At 53.3% G+C, this 24,631-nt stretch overlaps 5 protein-coding genes across 5 annotated transcripts; 3 read left to right on the top strand and 2 right to left on the bottom strand.

Moving 5' to 3' along the window:
• Positions 1-252: 252 nt before the first annotated feature.
• BZA05DRAFT_371803 (RWD repeat domain-containing protein) lies at positions 253-1,155 on the top strand (the record flags this gene model as incomplete). The annotated part of the gene is made up of 1 exon (XM_051481690.1): positions 253-1,155. The coding sequence occupies one exon, from the start codon at positions 253-255 to the stop codon at positions 1,153-1,155; it is 903 nt and encodes a 300-aa protein (XP_051340942.1).
• Positions 1,156-13,942: 12,787 nt separating this feature from the next.
• BZA05DRAFT_394225 (nucleotide hydrolase-domain-containing protein) lies at positions 13,943-15,351 on the bottom strand. The gene is made up of 4 exons (XM_051483307.1): positions 15,190-15,351; positions 14,883-15,134; positions 14,575-14,822; positions 13,943-14,512 (listed from the first exon to the last, which is right to left on the bottom strand). Exons 1-4 carry the CDS (start codon positions 15,228-15,230, stop codon positions 14,256-14,258), a joined length of 798 nt encoding a protein of 265 aa, XP_051340941.1. The 5' UTR covers positions 15,231-15,351; the 3' UTR covers positions 13,943-14,255.
• Positions 15,352-15,403: 52 nt separating this feature from the next.
• BZA05DRAFT_394224 (methyltransferase domain-containing protein) lies at positions 15,404-17,265 on the top strand. Its single transcript, XM_051483306.1, has 2 exons — positions 15,404-15,952; positions 16,016-17,265. The coding sequence occupies exons 1-2, from the start codon at positions 15,503-15,505 to the stop codon at positions 17,144-17,146; spliced, it is 1,581 nt and encodes a 526-aa protein (XP_051340940.1). The 5' UTR covers positions 15,404-15,502; the 3' UTR covers positions 17,147-17,265.
• Positions 17,266-18,209: 944 nt separating this feature from the next.
• BZA05DRAFT_435421 (uncharacterized protein) lies at positions 18,210-18,999 on the top strand (the record flags this gene model as incomplete). Its single annotated transcript, XM_051486366.1, has 2 exons — positions 18,210-18,497; positions 18,588-18,999. The coding sequence occupies 2 exons, from the start codon at positions 18,210-18,212 to the stop codon at positions 18,831-18,833; spliced, it is 534 nt and encodes a 177-aa protein (XP_051340939.1). The 3' UTR covers positions 18,834-18,999.
• Positions 19,000-20,313: 1,314 nt separating this feature from the next.
• On the bottom strand, positions 20,314-23,759 carry BZA05DRAFT_394219 (uncharacterized protein). The gene has a single exon (XM_051483305.1). The coding sequence runs from the start codon at positions 23,539-23,541 to the stop codon at positions 20,440-20,442; it is 3,102 nt and encodes a 1,033-aa protein (XP_051340938.1). The 5' UTR covers positions 23,542-23,759; the 3' UTR covers positions 20,314-20,439.
• Between the last annotated feature and the right edge of the window lie 872 nt (positions 23,760-24,631).

Raw genomic sequence — 24,631 nt, 5'->3', positions numbered from 1 at the left:
CACTGGCACCGCATCGCTGCAGGAAAAATAAACCTCCGTCTTTAGGCGCATCGGCTCATCCCCGGCAGGACCGGTTGTGGAGGGAGCCACGCGACTTTGGTTGGGGAGCTAGCGCCACCTCCACAGTCGCGGGTTCAGCCCAGCGCCCAGCCTTTTGCCGAAGTTCCGACCGCACCGAGACCCGTTCGCACCATCCACACGGTACGTCGGCACCTAGCCAGCTAGCCGTTGAGCGTCCCCCCTCATCCCACCATGAACGATGACCTCAGCGACGAGACGGCAGCCCTAAACGCGATCTACAGCTTCTCATGTCTTATTTGCGGCTCGTCGGCGGGGGAGTACATCCTGCAGCCGCCAGCATCCGTCGTTTCTCCAGCGCTGCGCCTGCGCCTGCACATCCCGCTGGACTACCCGGCCTCCCCGCCGACGATAATAGCGAATGGCTCCACGGGCGCCGCTCTGGCTCAAGAGGTCCTCGACAACGTGTTCAGGCAAGGAGAGGTGTGTCTGTACGATCTGGTGGAGGGGCTGCGCGAGGTACTAGGCGGTGAGGAGGAGGAGGCGGAAGAGGCGGGGAGGGAGGAGGAAGTCCACGCGCGCACACGCGCACCCGAGCCTGAGCCCGAAACGCCGACACCGCCGCCGCGCTCCCCCTCCCCACCCACCCTCGCAGAGCCCACACTAAGCGCAGTACCAGACCGCGCTGCCGACCCATGGACGGTGGGGCCGCCTATCACCGAGAAGAAGTCCGTCTTCATCGCGCGGAGCATCCACGTTAGCTCCGCGGCCGAAGCACACGGGCTCGTGTCGGCGCTGATCTCCGGCGACAAGAAGATCCAGAAGGCGACGCACAACATCAGCGCGTTCCGGATCGTGCGCGAGAATGGGGTCGTGGTCCAGGATAATGACGATGATGGAGAGACTGCAGCCGGGAGCAGGCTCGCCCATCTGCTCCAGGTCATGGATGTCAAGGATGTGTGTGTTGTTGTTAGTAGGTGGTATGGCGGCGTTAAGTTGGGCCCCGATAGGTTTAGGCTTATCAATACTGCCGCGAGGGAGGCGTTGGTGCTTGGGGGTTTCGTGGAGGAGAAGGAGGGGAAGAAGGGGAAGTTGGAGGAGAAGGAGGGGAAGAAGAAGGGGAAGGGGAAGAAATAGGGAGACGGGGACTTGGGCATTGTTGGAGGAATAGAAAGACCACTGTCTTCTGGTGGCGATATATATGGCGGGGTTACAGGAGAATAGCTATATAGAGGACGCACACTTCTGGTGCTTCGACATGTAGGAGGTGTTTAATTACATGTCTCCGGCTAGGTTTCATAGGAGGGAGGCCATCGTAACGGGGAATATCTCTCGAAGCGCCTTGAGAGGCCTCAATGTAGTTGCCAGCGTATCCTCACATCCAGTGTTCTCCATCGTCCGGACGGTCCGAGCCTGGGACGGACGGGTCGGTCCCCGTCCGACGGTGGAGGACGGGCTGTCCATATCACGTGATGATATTCTCATCACTCGTCGCAATAACGGCATACACTAGCCGTTTGCAGTCACGCGAGTGAGATAAAATGATATCTTTTGTGTGGGGATCAACTACCTTTGGCCAGTACAGCATCATAGGCTCGGACGGACGGGAGGCACGCCGTCCGTCTTCGTCCGAGGCCCAGGACGGATGTTGGACGGACCGGACGATGGAGAACACTGCTCACATCACGAAGAAGTCCACACTCGCAGTATCGTATACTCATGCTGTAGCTCTACAGCAAGTGCCTACCTCCCCGCGCAAGAACGGCCATTCGATACGGTATCTACCGTAGGCAGAGGCGTAGACGTAGGTATGATGTAGTCCTTTTCACGGCACTGACCTGTCCTTTCCCAGCGGCGGTGACTGTTACTCACCCGGAAACCTGTCAGGCTGTCACCCTCTACCATGTAGGTCCGAGAGTGCTCGACCGGCGAAGGCTTCGCCCAGCAGTGACAAGGCACTGTCTGCCCGCAGGCTGCGGGCACAAAAGGGCTTGTTTTGTTTACTTCTTCCTAGGCAGCCCGTGCCGCTCCTGCTGTACCTACATCATAGCATGATCACTGCTCATCGTCGACAAAGGCGTCATTGTTTACCTTACAGTCGGCGAGAAGGACTCGTCCGGCTCACCGCGGCTGTCCCTTTGCTTGTTTTCATGCGCTCGAGCTACGACACCGAGGGGCCGGGGGCGGAGGGACAGATGGGTGCCAATGTCCATGTGGTGAGAGACCCGTCAACGGGACGAGACAAAAGAAGAACAAAAAAAAGGAAGAAGACAAAAACCGAGGGGTGGAGGAACAAGTGTGTGCCATATGGTGAGAGACCTGTCAACGGGACGAGACAAAAAAAAGAAGGAAAGAACGAGGTGCGATGAATTATTCGGTGTCGGTGGTCTATGATCTACGGTCTACGGTCTACAGCAGTGCAGGCAACAGCCCGAAAAGCCCATGGGCTGGGCTGGGGCTGGCAGCCCAGCCCGGGCTATCAGTTGGGCTGGGCGGGTTGGATCCCAGAGTTGGTAGGGTAACTCTACGACAATAGATAGGAAAAAAGTTGGTCAACGAAGAGTAGCAGTGAGACGCATCACAATAACTCACTCGTTGCAGCCCACAGCCCGGGCTGGGCTACACGCGCCGGGCTGCGAGCTGGCTTTGATTGGGCTGGGCTGTTGCCTGCACTGGTCTACAGTACGTGATGTGTGTTCCGGACAATGACGGACCGGACGGACAGACAAGAACAGCTGAGAGAAAAAAAATCCATCGCACTGTAGCTCTACAGCAAACACATACCTCTCCGCGCAAGAACACTGCAGCCATTCAATATCCACCGTACGCAGATGCGTAGGTATAGGCGTAGACGTAGGTATGATGTAGTCCTTTCCCAACGGCGGTGACTGTCACTCGTCCGGAAACCTTTCAGGCTGTCACCCTCCACCTAGGTCCGAGAGTGCTCGACCGGCGAAGGCTTCGTCCAGCAGCGACAAGGCACAAGTCACTGTCTGCCTGCGTGAACAAAAGAGTTTGTTTTGTTTACTTCTTCCTAGGTATCCCGTGCCGGTCCTGCTGTGCCTACACAGTATGATCACTGCTTATCGATCAAGGCGTCATTGTTTACCTTACAGTTGGCCAGAAGGACTCGTCCGGCCCACCGCGGCCGTCCTTTTGCTTGTTTTCATGCGCTTGAGCTACGACGCCGGTGGCGGAGGGGCAGGATCGAAGGTACCCAACGGCGAGAGACCCATCCTCTGAACGGGACGAGATAAAAAAAAAGATATAAAAAAAACGAGGGGCGGAGGGACCGGACCGCAGGTGGATGGTGAGAGACCCATCAACGGGACGAGACAAAAAAAAAGAGCTGCGATGGATTATTCGGGGTGGGTGGTCTACGGTCTATGGTCTACAGTATGTGATATGTGTGTTCCGGACAAGGACGGACCGGACGAACAGACAGTATAGACAGGGACAGAGAAAAATAAAATAGAAAAACAATCCGACAGACCCGCCGCATCCGCCGGGTTTGAGTATGGTCACAGCCGCCATAACGCTAGCTCACGTGGATCTGCGGCATCGAACACAGAGGAGCCTCGACACCCCCGCCCACTCAGCAGAAGCGACAGTTCGGGTTGATGTCAAGTGGAACGGTGGGGTGAAGTCGGCTAAAAAATGACAACTAGTCTGACCAGGGGTAGTCGAGCAGGAATTAGTCGAGCAGGAAAATACCGGGTCTGAGTTTGCTTTGTCCCGATCGATGCAGATGAGGTTGAGTTCCCCGATTGACTAAAAGATCCCTCGCTGCTGCCGCTGCCGCACCACCTATCCCTTCCCACCCGATTACCGCCCTGCATGTCAAGCCTTCTTCAGCCCGTTGACGAGGGAATTCCTGCCAGTGACTCGGTACTGACTGCCGGCTTCTCCCCTACTGACCCTCCGATCGGCTGAAAATGGTTTGAGTATCTGGGATCGGCGTCTACATTGCACGTGAAGTCTTGCTTGTGTCACTGTTGTAATGGCTTGACTACAGCCGCCCAACCTCCATTAGACCTTGATGACAGGGCTCGAAGCTTGAAGCCCTAGCTATGACCCGACAGGTAGGGCTGCAACAACGAGCAGGACCTGTAGGGTCAGGCTCCTTTGCAGGTGATGGCTCAGCACATATGTGCATACATGAAAATGGCAGAATGAGATGTGGGGACGACGTGCCCGTTATTATTATTATTATCCTATACCGCTTCGTATTCAAAAAATAATAATCAGATGAAGCGTCCCCGAGTGAGTGTTGACACCTAGGTGGAACAGGAAAAGTGTACCGGCCGTGCGAAGCTGGCAGAGTCCGCCACCCGATATCTCCAGACACCACTATCAGAATGGCCTCAGAAGCGTTTGGAATAACGATGATATCGCAGAAATTATTTCCCCAGGTTACTCGGCTATGACAAACAATTTTTCACCGCGAAATCCGCCATCATAGAGTCCGAATCATGATTCATGAAGAACCTTATAACTTCCGCACATGCTCCAGTCCGTCTCATACCGTAATATGGAGCCTTCTCGTACACTCAGAGTAGCATTCTGTACATTGCGAGCAAGCGGGGATGGTCATGCAAAGGTAGGGCGACTCACACCCCCCCTGCCTGTCCGGTTTTATTTTTGTTTTTATTTTTTTCGGGTGCAGCTATCTGGGTCCTCTCTCTTTCTCTCGCTCACACCACCTCGACAATAACGGCATCAAAACAAACACCAGGCCTCAGCGTCGTAGCCCCTTCACTGCTGTCCGGCTGCAGGTGTAAGCCCAGCGAGATCAAATCACGTCACTGCCTTTCACCTGCTATATAAACCCCCTCCTCCCCCCCTCCTCTCTCGCACTTCCTTCTCTCTCCTACATCCTTCTCATCTTTCTCTCTCCTACCTCTACATCTTTCGGTCTTGCACTAAACACACAAGCTATGCATACTCCACTCCTCTGTCCCGCTCAGACTTGCAGACCGAAGCTGTAAATATCTCGGCCATCTCTCCAGTCACCGACGGATACTTCAATCATCCCAAACACCTCCTATTACACCAAACGATAACTTCCTGCCTACCCGATTCCTTCGGCTTTGCACTCAACACACAAGTTACACATCCACTACTTCTCCCCCTCATCCTCTCTCCCATCCTCTCTCCCATCCTTTCCATCATCCACTACTTCTCTTCCATCTACTATCCCATCTCCTTCTCATCTCTTTCGAAAGCGACCGTTGCTGCTCCTTCAATTACTCGGAACCAGATCACCTGGCAAAAATCTCTCTTCTCCCGCCACTTCCTACGGACTTCTTGTCCGGATACCTGGAGTGGAACCCCCTACCCTTTCGACGAAGCTCTCAATCCTTTTATCCTTCACTTCTCTCGGCCATCTCTCGTGAAGCCGACGAATACTTTCACCTGCTATTCTCCTCCCCTTCCACCCGACGACAACTTTTTGCCAACATGATTCCTTCGGCTTTGCACTCAACACACAAGCTACAAATCTTCTATTTCTCTCCTCCCTCTTTTCCTCCTCCCTCTTTTCCCCCTCCATCTTCTCACCTTCTATTCCTCTCCTCCATCTTTTCCTACTCCATCTTTTCCTACTCCATCTTCTCATTCTCCATCTTCTCATTCTCCTCCCTTCCTACTCCATCTTCTCATACTCCTCCCTTCCTACGGAATTCTTGAAAGGCTACCTGGAGTGGAACCCCCTACCCTTTCGACAAAGCTCTCAATCCTTTCACCCTCCACTTCTCTCGGCCATCTCTCCGGACACCGATGGAAATTTCCAGCTCATACTCCTCCCTTGCACCCGAGGACTCTCCTGCCGCCAGATTCCTTCGGCTTTGCACTCAACACACAAGCTGCACATCCACTACTTCTCTCTCCTGTCTGCTCTCCCATCACCTTTCCATCTCCTTCGAAAAGCAACCGTTGCTGCTCCTTCAAATACTCGCTACGAGCTCACCTGGCCAAAATCTCTTTTCTCCCGCCAACTTCCTTCGGCCTTGCACTCAACACACAAGCTACGCATCTTCTATTTCTCTCCTCCATCTTTTCCTCCTTCATCTTCTCATCTTCTGTTTCTCTCCTCCATATCTCATCCTCCATCTCATCCTCCATCTCATCCTCCATTTCTCTCCTCCATCTCTCGTCCTCCATCTTCTCATACCCCTCCCTTCCTACCTGAATTGGTACCACCCACCCTTTCAGACCTTTCCATCTTGCGATCTTGCACTTAACACACAAGCTACGCATGCTCTACTTCACTCTCCAGACCGACGAGCTTCGGTTGGAAAAGCTAGAGGAGGAGTACGGAGGATTGCGAAATGAAGAATACGACTTAGGTAAGACACCCCCATTATTGCTTATTTTCGTGATAAAAGCCTGACGGATAGAAATAGAGGACTACGAATGGAGCTTTTCTTCAAGATGATTCGGACAGAACCGCGTTACTACACATTTCCACTGCGCACTCTCGAATTCACTCCGCCGTTCGATTCCAAACAACGATCCAATCCCCGCCTACAGAAACGAAAAATAGTTAATACGAAGAACGTATCCTTCGCGCCTATTCACAAGACCCCGAACGACCCGCCCCGTTCAACGCAGACCCCTGAGAAATCACCAAGTATCACTGCTGCGGATCAATGTGTGATACCGCCGCCACCATAGGCGTTGAGGGTATCTCTGAGAGTTTCGAGAGTTGGATCATGATTTGCGAAGTGCCCGGATGAGAACCGAGATCTGGATCATAATGTATGCTGTGCCCGGGTGAGAACGGAAATATGGATCATGATATAAGGGCCCGCTGAACAACTGACGGCCAGCACTTTGGGCCCGCTGAACCTCCGCCGACCGAGAGTCAATCTCTTGAACAGCTCTAGCCTCCTCCTGGTTCAGTCCCTACAACTAGGCCTGAGGCGCCCTTCAAAGCTCGGCAACGTTCCTCCGCCGCCAAGCAGCCGTTCGACCAATCCTTGTCTTGCGAACTTTCCTCCGATGAGCGGTCGGATCGCTCAAGAATGCCATCACCAAGGGCGCTAAAGTCAAAGCAGCCGTTCAACCAATACCCTTGCAAAATAATTAATTCAGGAAAGCCCCCGTTGGGACCATAATCAATTCGTTTACGGGGCGCATTTTGGGGGCTGGTGTCGGGGGCGATCAGGCCATACGCGTGATTCTGAATGTCCGTTGTTTTTATTGTATTTTGTTGGTTGGATTTGAGATAGCTAGGATGGGTGGATGATGGTTGTCTGTATTGTGTTTTGTTGGTTGGATTTGAGATGGCTAGGATAGGTGGATGATTGTTGATTTCATCAACATGTTCAACTTTAAGAGCAGCGGAAGAGATTGAATAATCGCTTTGGCGGGGGCTCGCGTGGAGGTCGACACCATCCGCCGAGACATGAAGTACGGAACCAATTGTGTCTCACTTATTTTATTGGATGGTGGGAAGGAGCTATTTATTAGGAAGGTGATATGAATGGAAGAATTGTGTGAATGTAGATACTCTCGACGGTCATCGTACATATGAATTTTTGATCCTCCGTCTAGAAATCATTACGTAGACCTCGTGTGCAAGAGGCCACGCTGACCGACGACTGTCAAGGCCTATGTGCAGTGCCCACACAGCCAACACGGCTACCGATCCGTAACTAGTCCACAGAAAATTACTGTAAATCCATTATCGCGGCATGATGCAAGAGACGGTCAGTGCACATCCCTCAGATCGGGAGCAAAAGATGTAGGTACAGTTGGTTTGACCGCCGATATTGGAGCAACTCGACAGGAATGGTTTGTCGAGACATCCGGTCTACTGTATGATGGTATCGCTCCGCAGTGAATCATATCACGACGTATTGCTGTGAGCCATTGGGCGGTACAGAAGTAGCTAGGTACGGTAGGCATGCTTGCTGCCCCTCGTGATCGTCGACCATGCAAGCCAGAGCTACAGCGAGGTACAAGGTCCATGTAGGGCTATTGAAATTGTTGTATATATATAGATGGTCTTGTCGAATGAGTTCTTCCTCTTCGTCCCGTCTCGAGAATGTGGCCCATGATGAATGGCGGCGGTTGCAGCCATTTGCCGATGTGTTGATGTGCGTGAAATGGCCTCCTGTCCACGCCACTATCCTCCGCTGTGTTTCTTCTGCTGCTGGTAGGCTGGATCGGCGTGGTTCTTGTTCTCGTTCGTCGTGGGCCGTATATATATGGGGGAAAATAATCTTCTCCGGAGTCCGGATATGCGTCACAATTCCTCATGACTCCTCATCACTCTTCTCTAAGGTAGGTTCTCGTGGTCTAGTCTAGACTGCGAGACCAAGTTCTCACCTTTCGTTGTTCAAGGGAGGGCTAGGAGGAGAGCAGCAGGGAACCGGTATAGAGCTCGCGGCAAAGCTCGCGGCCAGCGGTCGGGGATTGACGGGTGGAGAAGCATGTGTAATCTACCATGGTATAGAGTAATTAAACCAAAAAAGAAACATATCCACCTTTTGTCGTCCAAATGCAACAAATTCGAGTTCGCGGACCCGCAGGTGTTGACTTCATCAGGAATCATCCCCCCCGCGCTGGCGGCTGGGGAATCTGATCTATCTAAACCTTCATGATACCAGCCGATGCCAGCCGATACAGATTCCACCGGCTTCTGACTCGGCTGCGGACGTGGGCTTGGATTAGCTGCTAGGTGCGACGGTTGCCCAAATCTCCTCGATCGCCCAATCCCTCCGGCGCGAAATGCCGAATCTTCGTCGGTGACGTTCACCATTGGAAGAAGAAGTAGTAGCTTCTTGGCGACGTAGACCCAGCTAGATTCCCGTGTCCTGTTTTGGCTCCAGCCTCCAGCCTCCAGCCTCCAGCCTCCGGCGAAAAGTCTCTGCCCTGCCCTGCCCGTTCGATAGTAGCTCCACGGTCTCCCGGCGCTGTTCTGTGGAGGATAATGGTTGAGGTATAGTTGTACTAGTAGTAGCTGTGCTTGCGTCTGTGTGGCTGTGTGTATAAGGGTTGACGTAGGTGGTGGTATTTCTGTAGATATATCGGATTTTGATTTATTGCCAGCGAAAGTGTAATTGTAGGAGTAGTCTTGTCTATAGGGCTGACGTAGGTACGTAGTGGGATTTGTGTAAATATATTGGATTTAGATTCATTGCTCCTACCATATTTTCTGGCTGATTTGGTGGGAGGGGTCATTCTTGGCGTGATCGTGTACGTCCGTAGTCGGGGCAGATCTATACGTAGATCTTCTCGTACGGATGGGACTCGGAGTAATATGATCACCCGTACAAAGCCCACACTGGTTGTGGTGGTTGAAAGTGTGATCAGTGGACACGTAGTACGACTTGTAAGGCCGTACATTCGAGCCTGTACTGCATCCTTCCTCAGCATGCCAATTATATATAGCTGTAATCAGGTCTGGCGAGGCCATCGGGTGGTTTCCGTTCACTAGGATGAATATTCCCCCATCGCCGCGAATTTTGTGATGGTTCGTGAGACAGTCGGGTATACAGACGTCTAGGTATATGGTGGCTTCGGTGTTGTCCCCGTCGGGAATGTAGATTGGTGGTGACAACCGCCTTGGAAGACCTTCCCGGCGACTGCAATCTCAGCACCCACGCTATAAGATGTTGCTGCGGATGGAATGTGAGAAGCTTGTGGCAAGAGCCTGTCGTTCAACCGGATTTCACTCTCCGTCCCGCTAAATTATATATAGTGGTCTTGTGGAAGGAGTTCTTTCTCTTCTTCCCGTGTCGAGAATGTGTGAATGTGGCCCGTGGATGGCGGGGGTTGCAGCAATTTGCCGATGTGTTGATGTGCGTGACATGGGCTCTTGTCCACGCCAGTATCCTCCGTTGTGTGTATTCTGCTGCTGGTAGGCTAAATTGGCGTGGTTCTTGTTCTCGTTCGTCGTAGGCCGTATATATGGGAAACCATAATCTGCTCCGGAGTCCGGATATGCATGTTCTCGTCACTCCTCCTCACTCTTCTCTTAGGTAGGTCATCGTGAAGTCGTGGTCTGGTCTGGACTACTCGACCGAGTTGCCACCTTTCGTTGTCCAAGGGAGGGCTAGGTAGAGAGCAGCAGGGAACCGGTATAGAGCTCGCGGCCAAGATCGCTTCCAGCGGTCGGGGACTGCCGAGTGGATAAGCATGTGTAATCTGCCATGGTATAGAGTACTAAGGTCGAATGTACTGATAATTAAACAAAAAAGAAACATATCCACCGTTCGTTGTCCAACTACAACAAACTCCGTAGACCCGCATGTGTTGACCTCGTCAGCAACCATCCCCCCGCGCTGGCGGCTGAGGAATCTGATCTACCTGAACTTTCATTTCGATATATACCAGCCGATGCCAGCCGATATCGATTCGACCGGCTTCTGAATCGGCTGCGGACGTAGACGCGGATTAGCTGCTAGGTGCCACGGTTGCCCAAGTCTCCTCGATCGCCCAATCCCTCCGGCGCGAAATGTCGAATCTTCGTCGGTGAAGTTCGCCATTGGAAGAAGAAGAAGATGTAGCTTCTTGGCGGCGTAGACCCAGCCGGAGTCCCGTGTCCGGTTATAGCTCCAGACTCTAACCTCTGGCGGAAAGTCTCTGACCTGCCCTGACCTGTCCGTGCAATGGTGGCACCACGCCGTGTCTCTTGGTGATGTTCTGTGGAGGATAATGGTGGAGGTATAGTTGTACTAGTAGTGGCTGTGTGTGTGTCTGTGTGTCTGTGTGTATAGGGGTACCGTTGACGTAGGTGGTGGAATTTGTGTAAAATATATCGGGCTTTGACTATTCCTTGCTAGCGAAGGTATAGTTGTAGGTAGTAGCGGTGTGTGTGTATGTGGTTGACGTAGGTGGTGGGACTCGTGTAAATATATGGGTTTGGATTCATTGCTGGAACCGTATGTTCTGGCGGATTTGGTGGAAGGCGCCATCGTCGTCTTGTACGCCCGCAGTCGGGGCAGATCTATACGTAGAACTTCTCGTAGAGATGGGAGTACTTATCACCCGTACACAGCCTACGCTGGTTGTAGTGGTTGCTGGCGTGGTGAGTGGACACGTATAGGTACGACTTATGACGCTGTTGATCCGAGGCCGTGGTGAATCCTTCCTCAGCATGCCAATTATATAAAGCTGTAATCAGGTCTAGCGACGCAATTAGGTGGTTACCGTTCGCGAGGGTGTAGATATCTCGAGCCAGGTGTATATACTCTGACATCACCGCAAATCTTGCGATGGTTCATGAGACAGGCGGGCCTACCATCTATATGATGGCTTCGGTACTCTATTTGTCGCCGTCTGGCAGCGGAGTCTGGCGGTGACAACCACCTCAGAAGACTTTCCCAGCGATGGCAGGCTCCACACCCACGCTATAAGATATTACCATAGGTGAAATGTGGAAGGATCCTTATAGCGAGAGCCCGTCGTTCAACTAGATCTCACTATCCGTCCCGCTGAATAGGGGGTGGCCATGGCTGATAGCGTGGGAAGGATGCGGGCGTATATATAAGAAGTATATAGATTCATGAGTCCAGTACCGTGGTGAGATGTGCGAAATGGTGGTATGGTATATGGAGGCACGCTGGTTGATGGTAGGTGCTTCATGATTGGCTGGTTACTATAGAAGCCGCACATCATCCTCGGCACCGATTCACGGGAATCTTGGCAATGGTGAACGACCGTCTCCCAATTTGTGGTCGTGTTAATCAATCGACGGTTTATGGTGCTCGCTATCGTTGTTGTGCCTGGTGGCCGTCTCATGGGTCGCGAGGGCTTCTTATATGATGGCATCGTACGTGCCTCGTCATTTAGGTAGTTGGATGTGATGCGCTTGAAGGTGTATCCCGCATTGTACATCGATGAGGTGGTCCGCCGGTATATGGATGGTAGGGCCGTTCACAATGGTGATGAGCATGATAGCTGGGTGTCCTGCCACGCCGTGTCGTTCCTCACCATCGGGATGTTGAAACGGCTGCTGGAGCGGTAGCGATTCTCACGTTTTTCCGTGGCGATGATTGTTGGGAACAGCCATTGTGCGGATTGTGGTTACCGTGGAATTTATATGGGAAAGATCGGCTCATTCCGGCTGGATATCCTTGGAGTACCCAATGTGAGCCGTTTCTATATAGGAGTCTATGATGTTGACTTGGAGCGAACGGGAAACATTAGGAAGCCAAGCGCCGCATTGACTGACGTTCCGCGAGGATGTAGACCCTCGTAGGCTGGCCATCGACGTCCTTCGCGGGCTAAGGTAACTCAAAGGGTAGGAATCCTATCGCATCCAACCGATACACACCGAGAAAAGCCTGGGGTTTGAATCTTTGTATAGAGTAGGTAGAGCCTGTACCGGTGTTGGGACCGATGGCTGCCGAAGGACAATTATCGATTGATAGATTTGGTGGACAATAGTCATATCGTGGATGATTCGAATGGACCGAGATCTCGAGGGGGGCTATATGGTGTAGTAGCTTGAAGACTGGCTACCGGCCGCCGGTGGAATATTGTTGGCTGTGTAGGATGGCTGCCGTAACCGTTATATTTAGGGACCCCGATGATTGGAATGACGGTGAAGATATATGGTGTAGGTGACGAGGTAGGTGGAGCTTGGTGAAGTTGAAGGAGCAGAATGATAGGCTAATCCTGACAAACAGCAACCATATTGATTATGCCACTGCGAGCCGAGAGGTTCTGATAATGATGAGGTATGCGGAGGTAGGTATAACTCTTTAAAGACTCTGAGTGTTCCGCCGCTGTTTTTGGCCCTTGATTCACTGTCCTTCCGCCGCCTTTTATGCCTCAGGTCCCCAATTCAAGTGTTTGCAACTCACATGACATCCCGAAAATCGGTTTGCCCTCCTATCACCTGTACATACGCATTGCAAACAGACCTTCCAAACGGAATTGACCACAAGAACACACCGTCTCACCGACTATCATAATAAAGGTCCGTTAGCCCACAATTTCCAGATTTTCGGCAGGGCTGTCTGCTTCGAGAATGGTATTGTGCATCTTTCGTTGTTTGAGGCTGTCAAACCATGAGTCAGAGGAAAGTGAAGGCTGGCTCGTCACATTTCTACCTGCCCATGATATGTGACAAACACTGATGTTTGGCGGTGTGTTGTTGCATGTGCACAAGGCTGGCGAGTACCGGTACCCAGGCCTTCCATGTCGTACACTGGTTTCCTCCCAGGTATAAATTGGCTAGTCGAAGCCCACATTCTAAGCCGTTATTTCAGCATCAGTCACCAATACAATTCTCAGATCATTCTAAATACATACTTGCCTTTCGACACCGACTCCAAACCAGTATCTTTACACCAAAAAAACACCACAAAATCGCAATGCCGCACTACCCCACCTTTCTCAACGCTCCCATTTGGCCCCCTCTCCATGGCCAATTCTCTCACGGCCCACAGGCGGTCCTTCAAAGCCACCAGCACCATCACCACCATCAACAGCCGTTTCACACACCAGCACCGGTCTATTATTCATCCTCGTCCTCGTCCCCGTGGCGAATGGTGGCAGAGAGAGGACGCTGGGATGAAGAGGTCCGACGGGACCAGAGACGCAGGTTACGCAGGCAGGAGGACTTCCGGCGGCAGTTGCAGTTGGAGGATGAGAGACGCGGGGCTTGGGGGATCGGGCCCGGGAGGGTGAGGACTTATGATGGTGGTCCGCGTTGGTGTGGTAATAGCTACAGGTGAAGGTTCTTTGATTGATGAGGGGTCATATATGTAGCTGCCTCAAGTGTTTTGTTCTTGTTTAGAAGTTCAATGTTTGCTTGTATGGTAGATTTTTAGGGTTTGTCCTGTATTGCCTTCGCCTTTGCTTTGGGTTTTGCTTTGGATGATATCGATTGTATTGCGTATTCCAGTTCTTGCTTTTGTGAGAGTCCAAGCATCATGTCTTTTGTGTGATAGGAATGAACATATACCTACTCTATCTTACGTTATCGGACAATAGCTGGAGCTGCTGGGCAGCAGCATCACGATTTCCTACAGCTTTTGGTGTACGGTGATGTGTACAGTGATGTGTATTCGCAGTAGATAGTAGTAGTAATAGTATCTCCGTCTCTGCGTATTCCGTAATTATTTATACAACTCCGCCCAAAACAAATCCATTTCCTTCCCATCGTCCTCCTCGTCAACAACCTCGCCCACCTTCTCTTTCTCATCGCCATCATCGTGCTCCTCCACTTTCACAGCAACCTCCTCGGGCTTGACTCCATCCTCAGGTTTTGGCTGCACCTAGCTATTCTCAACCTTGGTGTCGCCATTTTCACCTCCAGCCAACACCTTCGTCTGTGGTACTTCTCCCTCGCCGCTGCCTTGGCCACCGGGGGTGACCGCCACGACGTTGCCGTTCTCATCGACGAATTCGAAATTGTAGCGGCTCAGAAGGTGAGGGATTGCACTGAGTTGTGGTCCGTATCTAGCGGTGTTGTCGTAGAGCTCGAAGAGGGGGACAGCCAGGAGTTTCATGTTCTTGGGAACCGAGAGCACCTCTGCGATACCTCCGTTAGCATCTTGTAGTCGTGTCGGTGGTCAGCATAGGGTGGGGCCGTACTCGTCCTGGGAAGCTGAATGAAATACAGCTTCTTGCACTCCTTCGGGCGCGTCACATGTGCTGGAATGAACGGGTACATGAATGTCTCGAAGTTCGGGCGCCACCACTGGGCCAGTGTGTCACCAATCTCCCACTCGTCGTTTACACCCTCACCAGAGAACTGGGAGCCCACCGGCGCTAGTCTCTCGTTGAGTCGGTTCTTGAATCCTTCGAGCTCGCCTTCGTGGTGGTGGAGGTAATCGCCGGGCCTAAGGATAGTAGGTTAGTCGTCGGTTGCATGGGGATGGCTTGGAAGTAGAAGGAGGTACAGCTTGAAGAAAGCATTGGCAATCTGCAGCATCAGAATATGCGGGTGCGAGTGTTCATGGCAAACCAGCACACCCTCACAAGTCCGGCGCATTCCATGCTGCTCGTAGTGTTCCTGTAGGCGGTGAAGCCTCGCGAGCACCGAGGGATCCTCTTCTGGCTGGTTCTCTTTCGTGCCGAACGTGTAGTTGCTCAGAGGGTAGAGACGGATTGTTTTCGGCTGGTTTCCAGAGAAGTTGGCGGGAAGGATTGGGCTACGGGAAGTTAGAGGAGAAGCGTGACGCGTGCGCGTGGGGGACGGAGTATTACGGCTTAGACGATTGCGTCGCTTGCGGAGTTATCGTCGTCATTGTTGCAGTGAGTGTCACCTATCGCTGGCGGAGCTGGTAGATGGTCGTGGAGGTAAAGGAGTGGTTGAGGTTGGGCTAGATGAGCTGAACAGATGGTAATGGTGTCTGTCGAGTCGAATCGTCTTCTGGGTTGAGTTGAGGTTGAATTAGAGTGGGAGCATCTGCCAAGCCCCTATGTTACACGGCGCTAGTTAGCTTCCACACTTATTGAAACCCTCTAAAAAACAGAACGTGGGGCAACAAGAGGAATCTCCAATACACAGATCGTTGCCATGCCACCGCCGCAGCAACTCCCGGTTTCACCGCGGTTTTCCACCAGCACACCGGAAGAATACATCGACTCTCTCCTCGCCTTCTGGACAACATCTCCTCTCCTCCAAACGCTCTGCGGCGGCATCCATATCCTCGACTTCTTCACGCGCGACTCCGAGTCAACGGACGGTCCTAAGGACATTTACCATACTGTGTTTCCTGCAGATTGGATCTCATGGTTCGCCGCACAGTCCCTGGACACAGTCCTCGACTTATTCCTGCGCACGCCGATCGACGAGTTCACGACTGATGTTCCGGAAACGTTGAAGACGTATATTCGGGAAGTGCGCGAGCACATGTTGCAGCGCGGGTTCGTGCGCAGGGAGAAGAGCGAGCAGACGATCAGAGCTATTGGGCGTGGAACTGAGCGCGCACTCAACGCTGGGATGAAACCAAAGAAGATACATGAGGTGTGTTCGCACACCCGGATCGGGACGGAGGGGTTTCTTATTCTTGAGGTTACCGGTTTGTAGGTTGAGAACTTTGCGGCGTACTTGGATGACTTGGTGCGAGATGTGGAGACGGATACCGATGCCGGAGAATACGCGATCAGCCATGTCATTGATTATGGCTCTGGACAGGCGTATCTCTCCCGAACGGTGGCCAAGAAGTACGGACACAATGTCGTTGGCATCGAGTCGAGGACGGTCAATATCGACGGCGCGAAATCGCTGGATACACTGTATGACCGGATCGTGCAGAGGAAGCTGAAGAAGCAGGCGCACGAATGTGCAGACGGCGAATGCGTGGATGATCACAAGGTTGGAAGCTTGCAGTATGTGCAGACCTTCATATCGGACGGCAATATCGACGTGGTAGTCGATGCCATCCCCGATATCCCCGGCGACTCTGGCTCCTCGACGCCGAAGTCCCTTCTCCTAACCTCGCTCCACTCCTGCGGAAACCTCGTCCACCACGCCCTCTCCGCTTTTCGCAACACCCCTTCGGTCCGCGCCGTCGCCCTGATTGGGTGCTGCTACAACCTGTTGACAGAGAAACGCGGCGCCTCCTTCAAGCCTCCCTACCTCCGCAACCCCCATCCACGGCTGGTCGCAACCGCCACCGCCGGCGATCCCCAGGGCTTTCCCGTCTCCGCCACACTCACGGAGAGAGATACCAAGCTCAACATCACCGCACGGTCGATGGCCTGCCAGGCACCCGCCAACTGGACCGCAGCAACATGTGCCGATTTCTTCGAACGCCACTTCTATCGTGCCCTGCTGCAGCGCATCTTTATCGACCGGGGCCTAATAGACCCACTCAGCACCGAGAACGAACCCATCGTCATCGGCTCGCTCAAGAAGGGGAGTTTTGATTCCTTCCCGGCATACATCGCCGCGGCGGTGAAGAAGCTTGGCTGGGAGGATCGAATCACTGTTACTGAAGAGGAGGCGACGGAATACATGCGGAAATTTGAACATAGGAAGAAGGAACTGAGCGTGGTATGGAGCTTGATGGCGTACTCGGCGGGGATATGCGAGAGTATCATTGTTGCCGATAGGTGGTTGTTTCTCCGAGAGATGGGATGCAAGCAGGCTTGGGTGGAGGCGGCGTTCGATCATGCGGAGAGTCCGAGGAACTTTGTGATCGTTGGTATACGCTAGAGAGGAATAGATGAGGATAGCAAAGTGTGGTGGCTCTTGCGGATTCCATCTGATTCGCATCCCTTGATCTCAAGTCTTTTGCGGTGATGTGAGCCTTTGTTGTCTACCGTGGAACTGGGTCCATCATCCTGGTAGATGGTAGAGTATGTGTTACCCACAGGAACAAGGTCAATGAGAAGGCGATGGTCTATTCGCCTCGTCGACTCGGGGCTATATACAGTGCTAGCCCGGATCGTCTAGAGAGAACATCAATCTATTAGCGAATGCGGCATTTACCAGACTATGGCGACCAGCCCGCATCGTCTATATAGAAGACTCTGGTCCCTTATCCCATGCGATCCGAGTGATCGCTATGAACCCTTCTATCCTTTCGTCATCCTTCCCTGCCCTGTCGGTCCCGGAAAGCTGAACGTTCCATGTCGGACGGTGCAGTTCCCGCTGGATCGTCCAGGGTGAAGTAAAGGGTTACGGTATGCAGGTGGAACGATGAGATGATGAAAGAACACCGCTTACACCGAGTCCGAGTCAAGGGACTTTTCTGTTTGTAAATTCCTCAGATAATGTGCTGTTCGGTCAACTTAAGCAACAATTGTTCTCGCACAAAGACATACCGCTTCCATCAACCTCGGAAATCACAACTTCGATGACCGACGAAGAAGCGGGGCTTGACCTGGAATTTATGGCCACCATTCCCTTGTGGCCATTTGGCGGACATTCAAAGGCTAACAGCACGAAATACTCTTTAACACCCCAGGCCCGAATTGAAAGGCTTCACATTCAGGCCCTTGAAAGATCTTCCTCACAGCCCAGGCCCGAATTGAAAGGTCTCACATCCATGACCTCGCATCCATGGCCTTGAATGGCTGTGCTCGAAAGATTTCGCATAAAAATGCTCAAGCTTCCGCCTTTCATTCCTTCTTCCTTCCCATCTTCCCATCTTCCCATCTTCCCATCTTCCGACCATTCACTATCACGACCTCAACAAGTTCTCACACTTCCCACACTTCACTTCCATCACCCGCAACCATTTCTATCTACTTCCGACTTCCGCAAAATAACTACAATGGCCTACAACTACCCCCCCGTCCCGCCCGCGCCCGCCCGCCCCGTCCCCGGCAACATCTTCTGGCTGACGTACTCCGACGGCAGTGTGCGTCCGATGCTCTACAACAACCAGTACATTGCTGCGCCCCCCAGCCCACCCGCCGCAATCGAGCGGTTCACCAAGGCGGTCTTTGAGGCCGCCAAGGCCAAGATCATCGCCGAAAATGCTAGGAAGGAAGCCAATATGGCGGCGGATAGGTGGGCTGATGCCGTCGTGAGGGAGGCCGAGAGGGAGGCCGAGAAGAAAGTATGATATCCCATTTTTGCTTGTGCTTGTGCTTGTGCTTGGGCGTGTAAAGGAGAAAGGAGGATGGGAGCGCTGACGAATGAAATACAGAAAGAAAATCAGAGGGCCAATGCCAGTGCTGTCAATGCTAGAGCTGCCGCTGCTTCCAAAGCTTTCAATGATGCCATTGCTGCCGAAACTAGAGCTGCCAATGCTAGAGCCTTCGATGCTGCCAATGCTAGAGCCTTCGATGCTAGAGCTGCCTATACTAGAGCTGCCGATTCTAGAGCCCCCGATGGCTGGTCCCACATCTACCGTCAGCCGAACGGAACCTACAAGCTTGCCCGGCCGAATTAGTACACTCGCCTGCGGTACGGAATCTTGGGCTGCCGTCCTTAGTTCTGAGGGTGTTAATTGTTGTGGTTGTTGTGGTTGTTTCTTATCGTTATCTCTGATTGTTGCTTGATGGTTGTTCTTTGATGGCTCTTTCTTAATGACTGTTTGAACTTTGTTGTTGTGGTGGTGCTATACTAGTTTTCTTCTGATTTTCTACTGCGTTCGGACATGGTGGATCGTGGATGACACTGTTTTCTGGTATGGTTTGGTTGTACTGTAGATACTTCTACCTGCCTAATCAATGGTTGTCATGCATTTGCACGGCGTATGATACCCATCTGCCAGCGGCGTTGTGGAGTGTGGTTCTGATGTCGAGGACGAGACTAATTTACGGTTCTTCGAGCTGCTATTCACACTCACTTGCTGCTATTCACACTTGCTGCTATTCATACTTGCTGCTGGTGGAGTAGGATATTCCAACCCTTCCAAGCTCCAAGTCCAAGCCTTGTATCCCGTCCCGTCCCAGTCCTCCAGCCTTCCAGCCTCCATTCACACTCTCCCCCACTCTCCCTCACCCCCGCCTCTACTCCGCCCAAGAGACGTCAAAAGCTCTGAGTTTCGTCTATCCAAGTACCTACCAGGTACCTACCTACCTAGGTAGTCCGTCGTACATCGTCAGTCGTATTCACCCCTCAAGGCACCTCAAGGCTCATGGATGAATAGCTCCGTTCAGTATATATACGTAGATCTCTCGTTTATCTAAGTATATCTGCACGGAGTATCTGCACGGCGTATCTGCACGGCGTATCTGCACGGCGTATCCCTTTGACTGTTATGCTTATCCCTTTGATTGTTATGCTAGTGGCAGTGTACAGTGTGGTTCTGGATTCTGGTGTGGCTCTGATGTGGTTCTGATTTCGAGGGGGGCCTGACTTGTCGTTCTTCGGGCTGCTATTCACACTCTCCCTCACTCTCCCCCACTCTCCCTCAGCTCCGGACCCAGAGACAGTAAAGCCATGGGCTTCGTCCACCTACCTAGCCAGTCGCAGTCATAATCCATCACGCAAGACACCTCAAGTCTCACGGCTCACGGTCAAATAGGCAGCTCGGTCCAGTGTTCAGTGTGCATAGATCTCTCGTTTATCTAAAAATACCACATACCTATACCACCTATACCACACACGTTTCTCTCCACAAGATAAATCAAACTGCACAACACACACACAAAAGAAATAGGTATCACCACAGCACCCCCACACCAATCCCATCCCATCCCACCAATCCCATCTCATCCCATCAATCCCATCCTATCCCATCAATCGTAAAGCATAAAGCATAAAGTAAAGCATAAATAAGTAAGGAAGGGAACGACACTGCAGACGCCCAAAATACAAGCACAAGCGCGCAAGCAAGCAAATAGACAAGCAAGCAAGCAAAGCAACGGAAAAAAGCACATCCGCCACCACCGAAATAACAAGAACAAGACAAGACAAGACAAGAAACCAAATCCATATTTTAAAAGCCACGCCGGACCCCCCCCCCAAAGTAAAATAATAAACAAAAAAGAACAGCATAAAATTGAAAAGAAACACCATAAGCACAAGCACAAGCACAAAGCCATAGTAAACTACACCCTCGTCAAAACCGCCAGCATATTGGTCGTATCTCTCTCCTCCTCCTGGAGCATATTGAGCAGGCCCTGAAGGCGCCTCCTCTCGTCAGGAAACAGGCCACGGCGGCTCTTCTCGCGCATCTCCTCCATCGTCTCCACACGCTGCAACCGTACATCGTCGAGTTTATTCTTGAGGGTGATAGCTTCGATGAAGCTATCGAAATCCCTACGCTCGCACCGCTTCTGCCAGATGTAGCGCCAATCGGGAGTTCCGAGATCGCACGAGAGCTCCTCGGGCTCGCCCTGGAGGTCGAATTCTTTGACGAAGGGTGCGAATGGACTGGACTTGACGCGCTCGAGCCAGCACTCCTCGCAGACGTTGAAGCCCTGACAGCCCCACCACCTGGACCTGCTGACGACGAGCTCACCCGGGCACGCCGGCGGCTTGTACACCTGTGGAGCGAGCTGGCTGAGGTACTTCTTGACGATTCCAAAGTCGCGCCAGGCGGCGGCTTCGCCGAGTTCACGGAGGAGCGCGGACTGGTATTCGTTCGCGGGGTTGAGATCGCACTTGATGATTTCCTCTGCCGAGTAGCGACGCTTCTCGAGACGGTTGCCGAAGCCCAGGGGACGGATGAATACGTCCGTGCAGCGCTCACAGAAGTCGAAGCCATCCAGGGTGGGGTCCTTGAAGACGTTCCAGATCTGACCTGAGGATCCTTCGAAGCGGCACATCGGTGAGAGTGCAGCGTTGGCGGCTTCCAGCCAGTTATTGAATTCCTTCTTCTCCGCAGCATGCTGCCAGACGGTGCTGAGTTGGTAACCACTCATGGCACAACACCAGGCCTGCTTGCGGCTCTGCACCACCAGATCGAACTCGCCACTGAAAACCGTCGGGTAAATGCCGTCCCAGTAACAGCAGTCGCAGATGTACAGCGGCATCACTGTCCCCTTCGGCTTCCACCACCGACGGCCCGTATCCTTGATCAGCTTGTCCCCCGGACACGCGGGAACTTTGAGCAGCCTATACTCAATGTCACGCTGGATCTCGTCCCAACTCGATGTCGGCGTGTTCAGCAAACGCGCCTCGATGAAGGGCCAAGTAACATGGCATGAGATGGTGTTTTCGGAAACGGTGGCTTCGAGCGGACCAAAGTAGCCGTGAAACGGAGTCGCCAAGATCACATCCTGATAACAAGCCTGGCAGGCGATGAACCCGCCCCGAGGACTGTTCTTGATCGTGTACCACACACCCTTCTTGGCCGAGGCATCCATGCCTGTACAGGTGCCAATCGACGATCGGCCCGCGGCGTAGCTTTTGAAAATCTCAAACACATTTTCCTCGATGGTCTTTGGCCAAACATAGTTCAAGACGCGGGGTGTATTGAACGCGCAGAATGTCTTCTGACCATCAGCCAGCTTGATTTCGGAAAAGTACTTTATGAAGGCCGTGTCGTAGACGTGAAGCTCGTAGCACCTCTCGCAAACGTGGAAGTTTGTAATGCCAGGTACTCCGTACCAAACACCTTTAGCAACTGGCCGACGTTTCGGGCAAGCGGGGATCAGATCGGACAGATACTCGGATGATGGAGTGGTTGGACGATGAACCAAACTCTGCTGCGCAAAACCGTCTTGAGTTGGGGAGGGCGGCGCAGGTTCGCTTGGAGCCGGTGCGTCAAACCGAGAAGTTGCAGGCACCGAGTGCTGTGATTTAGTGCTACTGGACTGCGACTGCGCGTATTGCGGCGATTCCGGAACTCTACTGGAGTGTGAGTGCGTGTAATGCGGCGACTCCGGGGGTGGAGGTGGAGGAGGCTGTCGCGGGGACTGAGTGACACCAGGTGACTTCGACGGCCGCAGATCATCCCGGGAGTGTGGCCGGTCAGAAGAGTAGGCGAATTGGTTAGCACGCCTAGATGCCGTTGATGTCGGGCTTGAATATGTCTGCGATTGACGGGGTGTAGTCTCTGGGGCCTTCGAGTACGATTGCTGCGACGAGTAAGAGTCTGAACGCACGACATAAGGCTGCGGCTGACGGAGCGCAGGTTCCGAGGATTTGGAATACACTGGGTCCGGTTGCATCGAGTAAGGCTGTGACTGACGGGGCGTAGTCTCTACGGGGATACTATACGCCGAGTCCGGCTGCATAGAATACGGCTGAGATTGACGGGGAGCGGCTTCCAGAGGAGGCGACGAATATTCCGGTTCCTGATGCATGGAGTACGGCTGCGGTTGACGAGTAGCAGCCTCCGGCGGCTTGTCATAACTCGGCTCCCGGTGCATGGAATACGGTTGCGATTGCCGGGGTGCAGCTTCCGGAGGAGGGGGCGAGTACTCACGTTCCTGATGCATGGAGTAAGGCAGCGGCTGGCGAGCAGCTTCCTGCGGCTTATCGTAGGTCGGTTCCTTATGCATCGAGTAAGGTTGCGACTGACGGGGCGTAGTCTCCACGGGGATACTATACGCCGGGTCCGGCTGCATCGAATACGGCTGAGATTGACGCGACGGTGCAGCTTCCTGGGGCATACTGTACGCCGGCTCCGAATGCATGGAATAAGGCTGAGATTGGCGAGGAGCAGCTTCTGGTGGCGGAGGCGAGTATGCCGGTTCCGGGTGCATGGAATACGATTGCGACTGGCGAGATGCGGCTTCCGGGGGCATATCATAGCTTGGCTCCCGGTGCATCGAGTACGGCTGCGGTTGACGGGGTGCGGCTTCCGGAGGAGGCGGCGAGTGATATTCCGGTTCCGAATGCATGGAATATGGCTGCGACTGACGAGACGCGGCTTCTGGAGGCATCGAGTAAGTAGCATCAGGCTGCATGGAATATGGCTGGGATTGACGCGGCGGTGCAGCTTCTTTGGGTATTAAGTAATCCTCAGGCTGTGTGGAAAAATGCTGAGATTTGCGCTTGTTGACTTCCGCAGGCATAGCGTATGGTCGCGATTGACGCGGCACAGGAGCCGGTTCTGGTGGCGCCGAATACTGCTGCGGCTGCGGCTGCTGCTGGGGCATAGACGGCTCGGGTTGCACGGAATAATGCTGCGATTGACGGGAGCCCGCCTCCGGATGTAAGGAGTAAGGCTGAGGCTTGCGGGGCGCAGCTTCCGGCGGCATTGGATCCGCGTCATTGCCGCCAACAGAATACTGCCTGCCATCTCGCTCTGTGTCCTCGTGGTGATTTGTATAAGCGCTAGAACCACCGTATTGCCGCCTCTCACGCTCCAATTCCACAATTGGCGAATGGCGTCCATCACTTCCTGCATATCCACCATCACCACCACCTCCTCCTCCACCACCACCACCTCCTCCTCCACCTCCACCACCTCCTCCTCCACCTCCACCTCCATTCCTACCACGTAACTCGCTCTCCGCATCCGATCCCCGTTTCGCAGCGGCTCCCCCGTACTGTCTCCTTTCACGCTCAAGCGGCAACTTTTCCGGAGGAGGCGATGACGCAGCCGTACTAGTGGTAGCCGAAGAGCTAGCATACGGGGTGCGATCGCGCTCCAGCTGCGGGAGCTGGTCCTGCTCCGGCACGGCGAACAAAGGCACCTGAGGCCGTTTCTTAGACTTTCCCCTCTTGGACTTTGGAGGTTCCGCCGTTTGAGCATTAGCATTGGCAAAAGCAGCTGCCTTAGCGATGCTCCTCAAATAATCCTCCATATACTGCTCATCCTCTTCCAGCAACGACTGCGATTCCGACGGCAAGCTCGGCAGCAGGACGGGCGAGTTCGCCACGGTCTCGATGGATGGCGGCTTATATCCCGGCGGCGGAGGAGGTGGGGGAGCGATTGCCCGCTTCCTTCCACGCATGCTCCGGTGCTCCACCCTCGAAGTCGGCCTCGTGGAATTCGATGCCTTGCTCGACGCCCTGCTCCTAGGTTTACTCTTGCTCCTGCGCCCCACATACTGCGGCGACGGAGGCCGATCCTCGAGATTCAGGCCGGCCATGTCGGGGATCTGATAGTCAAATGCACCGGGCATCGGCGTGTACATGTCGTTCGGACTGAAGTTCGCCTGCATGGGAGATCGAGGATCGGGATAGGCATTCTGGGACTGCGACACCGATAGCGGCGGCTGGGCGGGTGGCGACGAATATGGGTAGTACTGTGGATGTGGCTGTTGCGAATAGGCGGGGGAAGTTGGAGGATAATCGGGCTGGTTATGCTGTGGACGCACGTCCGCGAAGGCGTACTGGTGATAT

Source organism: Tricharina praecox, assembly GCF_024521635.1.
Source record: "Tricharina praecox strain CBS 144465 chromosome Unknown BZA05scaffold_8, whole genome shotgun sequence".
In the NCBI taxonomy this organism is placed as follows: Eukaryota; Fungi; Ascomycota; class Pezizomycetes; order Pezizales; family Pyronemataceae; genus Tricharina; species Tricharina praecox.
Note: the sequence above shows the minus strand (reverse complement) of the source record. Positions and strands in the feature narration are given on the sequence as shown.

Excerpts from the sequence above, each read along its gene's own strand:
- BZA05DRAFT_394224 (XM_051483306.1), top strand. The coding sequence starts at position 15,503 with ATGCCACCGCCGCAGCAACTCCCGGTTTCACCGCGGTTTTCCACCAGC. Across the intron at positions 15,953-16,015 it reads AACCAAAGAAGATACATGAG|GTTGAGAACTTTGCGGCGTA; the intron begins GTGTGTTCGCAC and ends ACCGGTTTGTAG.
- BZA05DRAFT_394225 (XM_051483307.1), bottom strand. The coding sequence starts at position 15,230 with ATGACGACGATAACTCCGCAAGCGACGCAATCGTCTAAGCC. Across the intron at positions 14,823-14,882 it reads GCCAATGCTTTCTTCAAGCT|GCCCGGCGATTACCTCCACC; the intron begins GTACCTCCTTCT and ends TACTATCCTTAG. Across the intron at positions 14,513-14,574 it reads CATTCAGCTTCCCAGGACGA|AGGTGCTCTCGGTTCCCAAG; the intron begins GTACGGCCCCAC and ends GAGGTATCGCAG.
- BZA05DRAFT_394219 (XM_051483305.1), bottom strand. The coding sequence starts at position 23,541 with ATGCCGCCGGAAGCTGCGCCCCGCAAGCCTCAGCCTTACTCCTTACAT.